Source organism: Camellia sinensis, chromosome 4 (assembly GCF_055761805.1).
Source record: "Camellia sinensis isolate YWXY chromosome 4, ASM5576180v1, whole genome shotgun sequence".
NCBI lineage: Eukaryota > Viridiplantae > Streptophyta > Magnoliopsida > Ericales > Theaceae > Camellia > Camellia sinensis.
The window spans coordinates 44,515,960-44,522,872 of NC_138964.1; the positions used below are offsets into that span (position 1 = coordinate 44,515,960).

Consider the following 6,913-nt stretch of genomic DNA (forward strand, 5'->3'; position numbering starts at 1 on the left):
CCATCATTCAAGAATGAACATAAGTTCTTTTGGGTAAATGACATACTCTACGTGCTCTATTAATCAATAGCATACACCTTTGTTTAATCATTCTTATATGTTAACATAGTTGCCTTGCCTTGTAATTAACAGAGTCCTAATGGTAACCGTTACATCATTCCCGTGAGTTGACATAATTAACGTAAAGTTGACAGGACATTCCTGATAATTAGTAACGAAAAGTAAGCATATTTTCATTAGATTACAGATGACTTTATCGGTTTCACAATTTCATAGTTCGGCCCTTGGCTTGAGAGGTTTTCACATTCACAATAGCCTTTGGGTTTCATAGAGTCACAACTTATCACATCGGCCTTCGGCCCTTTGGATTCACAAGTTCACAAGTTTGGCCCTTGGCCTCATAGCTTCATAAGTCACAAGTCGGCCCTTGGCCACATAGGTTTGATCTTCACATATGGCCCTTGGTCACATAACTTCATATTTCACAAATGGCCCTTGGCCACATAGATTCATAATTCACAAATGGCCCTTGGCCACATAGGTTTGATCTTCACATATGGCCCTTGGTCACATAACTTCATATTTCACAAATGGCCCTTGGCCACATAGATTCATAATTCACAAATGGCCCTTGGCCACATAGATTCATAATTCACAAATGGCCCTCGGCCACATCGTTTCATATTTCACAAGTTGGTGATCCATACTTCACAAATTCGAGATGCATATTTCACAAATCCTTTTTGATGTTTCCATAATTTCACAATGTTCCTCATATAGCATACACCTTTGATGTTTCCATAATTTCGCAATATTTACGTAGCATACATAACATACATGTCAACATAATTCTTATGACGAAGATCATAACGTCGATAACAATAATCATTAACGGTTAGAGATACATCGAAGTACTACTACTCACAGTGCTACAACAGAGTGCTTGGCCCTCCTGAAGTGTGCCCTGTACACATATATAACTTAGTCATTAGTTCTTTTTCCTTCCTTCATTATTTTTCACAAGCCTACCATTATCCATCCATTATACCACAATTTCCTCTATCTCAATATATCTATATATAGAAATAGAAGATTACCATTCTTGCAAACACAATATGGAATTTATACTCAATCACCTCGATTTCAAGATAGAAAGGAATTGTATGGACATCTTCCACATTTTTCCAAAAATAAATCATTCTCTTGATTTTAATAACTAAGCAAGCCCACAAGTATTTAGCAAAATAATTTGGGATTAACCCATTTTGGAAAACTCCACATTTTAGGTCACAAAAATCAAAGTCAACATAGTCAATACCATCTCACATAATCACTACAATTCAACATAAGCAACATGATTCAACTCAACATCATTAAATATAAATTAACATAATTCAAGAGGAATTCTTAAATTCCATTTCAACATTCCATAACCGAGTTTATGTCATCTATATCATTAATAAATCATTTCCTCCAATTTCCTTCTCATTATAACGTGATTTACATTGCTCATAACAAAATTCATTCGCAAATTTTAAACATAATTTTCAAACATAACCAAATTCCAATTAAACTTGTACATAGATAATTCAAACTACCAATTTCATGATTCAACTTTCAATTTGGGCCAAATCATTGGATATCATCATTAATCAACCTAGGGTTTCAAGAAAAATGAGGATTTTTAACAAAAATTCACACTTCTTAAATCACCACTTTTTAATTCCAATTTTTCCAATGATTCTAAATCTAGGATTCACTATTCATCATTTTAACCCACCAATTTAACTTCCAACATCTCAAACTCTAAATCCCCAAATCTCATAATATGCCCTAGATGATAAAAATGAAGATTTTTGCATTAATATAATGAAGTTACCATAAATCTATCCATAGATGTAAATATTGAGGAGATCTAGAACCCCTACCTCGAAGAACAAACAAAGGAGCGAGCTTGGATGAGATTCCACCTCAATTTCGAAATTCAATCGGTTGGAAATGTTGACCATTTCTTGTTCTCCATCCTTGATACAAGATCCATGGAGGATTTGTTGATAAAAGTGGAGGAAATCAAGGTTTTGGAAGCTAGGGTTTCGGGCATGGAAGAGGGGAGAAGAAGAGAGGAAAAGAAATTGCAAGAAATGGTCCAAAAATCCCGTTTTTAGAGCTGCTGTCCCGCACAGACCGCACGTGCGGCGCTATTCCCCGCACGTGCGGCTCTGCTTCCAGCACAGATGTGAAAACTTCAAACGGGTATAACTTTCTCATCGGAACTCCGTTCTAGGTCGTTCTTGTGTCCAAATCGAAGCCCCGGAAATAAGCTTTCCAATGGTTCTAACCTCACATTCAAATTCCAAGTGTGGAAAAAGAAAAGGACAAATGAATGACGGTTGATCGTAGGTTAACTGTTCGAATTAAATTCGTTGGTCCAATCTTACTTTACCATCATACCACCACCTCAAACAATACCCCAAATAAGGTAAGAACATTCCAAATACACTATTAAGAATGTCAAAAATGAGCCCATGCTCGAGCGGAGGGTAAAACAATTTCAAGCCGATACAATAAAGGTCGCCATAACTCAGCAGATAATTCTTTAATTCCGATGGATATAGTTGAATTAAAACACATTAACCCCTAATTAAATAAGGATGACTTTCTATACGCATTTTGGGATCATTACATGTATATGTTTGCGAAAAGCTAAATACTTGGTGAATCTGGGTAGGGGGTGTAGAACCGCGCGGTTAGGTGTTGAGCCTTCCAGTTTATTGGTAAAAATGACAGTGGTAGTACACTAGGGCCTACTTGCAAACACTTACCTAGAGATTCACAGAGCCTGTATTCATGTAACAGATATGGTTTAAAATAGAAATGGTTTTATATCTGTTGTTGCAACTCAGCATTGCATGCTTTATAAAAAGAGAGATAAATTATGTTAGACTTATTTATTTTGATGCTTTATTTAATTATATTTTAATTTATTTGAAAGAGAAAAATAAAATCCAAAATTTATTTTGATGATTTATTTAATTATATTTTAATTTATTTGAAAAAGAAAAATAGAATCCAAAATTTATTTTGATGATTTATTTAATTATGTTTTAAATCCAAAATTTATTTTGATGATTTATTTAATTATGTTTTAATTTATTTGAAAGAGAAAAATATAATCAAAATTTATTTTGTCCCATTATTTCTCACCTAAACCTTTATCCTAAATGTTGTTAGAATGTATTTAATATTTGATTAAATCAGGAGTTCAAATAACCCAAAACAGATATTCAAACAGCCCAGCACAACAACAGTTCAAAAGGTTCAAAAGATTCAAGTGGAAGATATTCAAATTAGTAATTATGGAGTGGAAGATATTCAAATTAGTAATGATGGAGTACAACGGCTATAAACAGGTATAAATTCAAACGAATACAACAGCTATAAACGGTTATAAGTTTCATTATATATACTAAAGCCTCTAATGTAAACAAGTGAAAAAAAAAAATCAGAAAATATTCTTTGATCTATAATCACTCACATCTATTCTCTGAAAAATTCTCTGAGAAGTGTTCTTCAATTTTTGTTTACATCCTCTTTCAGTACACTGAGACATATAGCTTTAAGCCTATCTTTCCTGTGTGAGATTTACAGAAAAATCAGAGCTTTTTTTTGTATATCCATCTGGGAGAGATATTTATTGTAAGCTTTCTTTGAAAGCAAAAATACCATTTCATCTTGTAAAAGTGTTGTAAACACTGTGTTCTTGAAATCTTGAGAGTGATTGTGAATCACCTAAGATTTGCAAGGGTTTAGGCTTGTGAAGTCTGTGTAAAATCTATGGAGGATTGCTCCATGTTTATGAGGTTGCTAACACCCCTATGAAGCTAGAAGATAGTGGAAAATCTCAAGTGAAGCTTGAGGAGTGGATGTAGGCTTGGTTGAAGCCGAACCACTATAAATCTGTTTGTCTCATCTTCCCTAATCTCTTTACTTTCCTACTACTGCTATAGCTATCTAATATTCATGTGTTAATTATTTGATTTACCCTGTATGTTAGTTATACTTCATTGTTATTTTTCTTGATCATTTTTTGCTAAGTTCATCATTGTGTTTGTTAATAATTTGGTTGTACTAGTAGTTAATTTTATTGGGGTATTATTAATTTCAATTTGTAGAAGCCTAATTCACCCGCCTCTTAGATTGCTTTTTGGGTAACAAATTGTTTTATCATGAGCATACTCCTCTTTAGTCTTGTCATGGTTCATATGTTGTGTAGTATATCTCTACTGGGTTGTGGTTCACCCTATAAGGGAAACCATTTCAGGTACAGGTGCTATGCCTCCGCCAAGGCATTGACTTGAGAGGACTCGGAGCTGAGGCTTCATTTTTGTTTTATTGTTATTTGTTAAATGTAAGCCAGGGCTGTATTTACGTTGAGTTGAAACTCCATTTTGTGTAACCAAGAATGTTCTTGGATAAATTTGTAAGCTTGTAGGGCACTTATTATTTGTTTGGCTTCCATTTCATACTTGTTATAAAATGTATGCTTGGGATTGGAACTGGGGCATTGTGATGTGAATAGCATGTATTTGGCATTTGGGATTTAATGGAAATGGATGTATGGAATAGTTAGCTATATATATGTGTTTGCCTATCAAGTGGGTTTTGTACCATAAATAGATATACCCTGCCCAATTTTCAGGGCGTTACAATTGAAGCAACACCTGGAGGATTTGGTAGCCGTTGGGCATCTCCGAGACTACATTAATCAGGACAAAGTGGTGACCGAACAAGGGAACCCCCTATCCGAACCGAACATCGAATATCCACCTCGGTTGGTAATAAATGTAATTCATGGTACAACTAGCCACGAGCGCAAAGAGGCACTTCAAGAAAAAATTGCAAAAGTTGTGCAGATTCAGCAAGTCATGTCAGTAGGGCCAGTGCCAAAAAAGGTACAGACAGTACCTAAACCTTCTTTATGCACTGTTTCATTTACTAGGAAGGATTTAGAAGGTATTCAGCACCCACATATTGATGCATTGATTATAACTGTGGGAATTGGGAAACGACTTGACGTGAAACGAGTCCTAGTAGATCAAGATAGTGCAGCAGATATATTGTATTACGACTTGTTCAAAAAGCTCGGCCTCTCTAAGCAGCACCTCACCCCAGTGGCAGCTCCGTTGGTCGATTTTAATTCACAGCCTGAATGGCCACTTGGCAAGATAGTGTTGCCAGTTGTGGCTGGGACAAAGATACTTTAGATAGAATTCCTGGTTATTAACACACTATCTCCTTACAATGCCATACTCGGACGTCCTTGGATTCATCAAATGGAAGCAGTCCCCTCAACCTACCATCAACTCATCCATTTCCCAACAGAACACAGAGTGGAGCAGATCTCAAGGGACCAAGTTGCATCAAAACATTGCTTCATGGCAGCCATGAAGGCTAAACAACTCTGCAATCGGGTTCAGACAGTTGAAGTAGCCGAACAGCCGGTCTTGGAGGATGTCGGAGGAACCCCAGCGAATAAGATAGTAGAGGATTTGGAAAAACTCCTAGTGAAGGAAGATGACCTAGAAAAGTACTTCTTTATCGGTACCTCACTAAGCGATGATGAGAAACTTCAGTTGCTGGATTTGCTAAGGGAAAATATGGGGGTATTCGCGTGGTCAGCATATGACACTCCAGGGTTAAATCTAGATTTTGCTTGCCATAAACTCAACGTCAACCCTTCTACTCGGCCCATTGTGTAGAAAAGCCGAAGATCCTTAGTTGAGCATACTGAAGCAGTAATTGCAGAGGTCGACAAACTCCTGGCATCAGGGGAAATTCGAGAAATTCAATACCCACAATGGTTATCCAATACAGTTGTAGTAAAAAAAAATGGAGAGAATGTGTCGACTTTACCTACCTTAACAAAGCTTGTCCCAAGGATAGCTTTCCTCTGCCTCTCATTAATCAACTGGTAGACTCAACAGCAGGACATAAGCGTATGAGTTTTCTGGATGCTTATAGCGGCTATCACTGGATACCACTATTCGGCCCAGATTAAGAGAAAACAGCATTTATTACTCCAAGAGGCACCTACTGCTATAAAGTAATGCCGTTCAACCTCAAAATTGTCGGAGCAACCTACCAGCGAATGGTCACTCGAATGTTCAAGGAGCAGCTCGGCAGGACTATGGAAGCTTACATAGATGACATGGTAGTGAAAAGCAAGCTTTCTACGAACCACCTCACAAACCTGAGAGAGTTTTTCAATAGCCTGAAAAACCATCAACTTCGCCTCAATGCCTCGAAATGTGCTTTCCGGGTAGGAACAGGGAAGCTCTTAGGGTACATGGTGACTTATAGAGGAATCGAAACAAATCCGGATCAAATCAAAGCAATACAAGAGCTCAAAGTACCAACAAAGGCTAAAGAACTACAAAAGCTAGCCGGAAATGGCAGCCGCCTTAAATTTGTTCATTAGCAAGTATTCAGATCGAACGAAGCCTTTCTTTCAGCTACTAAGGAAAAAGGCTACATTCGAATGGGGTCCAGAATGTACCGAAGTACTACAAGGCCTTAAAAAGTATCTTAGCGCACCACTTCTCCTGTCCACTCCAGAACTAAGGGAAGAACTGTACCTGTATCTGGCAGTTTCATATCACGCTGTAAGCGCAGTACTGATTCGTGAAGTTGAAAAGGAACAGAAGCTGGTGTACTACATTAACAAGACTCTCCTAGATGCCGAGACACAGTACCTACCCTTGGAGAAGCTGGCTTACGCACTACTTATCGCCTCAAGGAAGCTACAACATTACTTTCAGGGTCACACCATCAATGTCCTCACTGAATTCCCCCTCAGATCTGTCTTTAATCGAGCCGATTTCTCTGGCCGAACAACGAAATGGGCAGTTGAGCT

The 6,913-nt window shown here is 37.3% G+C and overlaps 1 protein-coding gene across 1 annotated transcript; it reads left to right on the plus strand.

The window, feature by feature from the left end:
* Positions 1 to 3,834: 3,834 nt before the first annotated feature.
* On the plus strand, positions 3,835 to 5,264 carry LOC145823721 (uncharacterized). The gene is made up of 2 exons (XM_082923240.1): positions 3,835 to 3,860; positions 4,700 to 5,264. Exons 1-2 carry the CDS (start codon positions 3,835 to 3,837, stop codon positions 5,262 to 5,264), a joined length of 591 nt encoding a protein of 196 aa, XP_082779366.1.
* The last annotated feature ends 1,649 nt before the right edge of the window (positions 5,265 to 6,913 follow it).

What these genes read in the sequence shown, in the direction of transcription:
- LOC145823721 (XM_082923240.1), top strand. Translation starts at nt 3,835, where the DNA reads ATGGAGGATTGCTCCATGTTTATGAG. An exon ending in GATTGCTCCATGTTTATGAG is followed by an intron (nt 3,861 to 4,699) that starts GTTGCTAACACC and finishes CCCAATTTTCAG; the next exon opens with GGCGTTACAATTGAAGCAAC.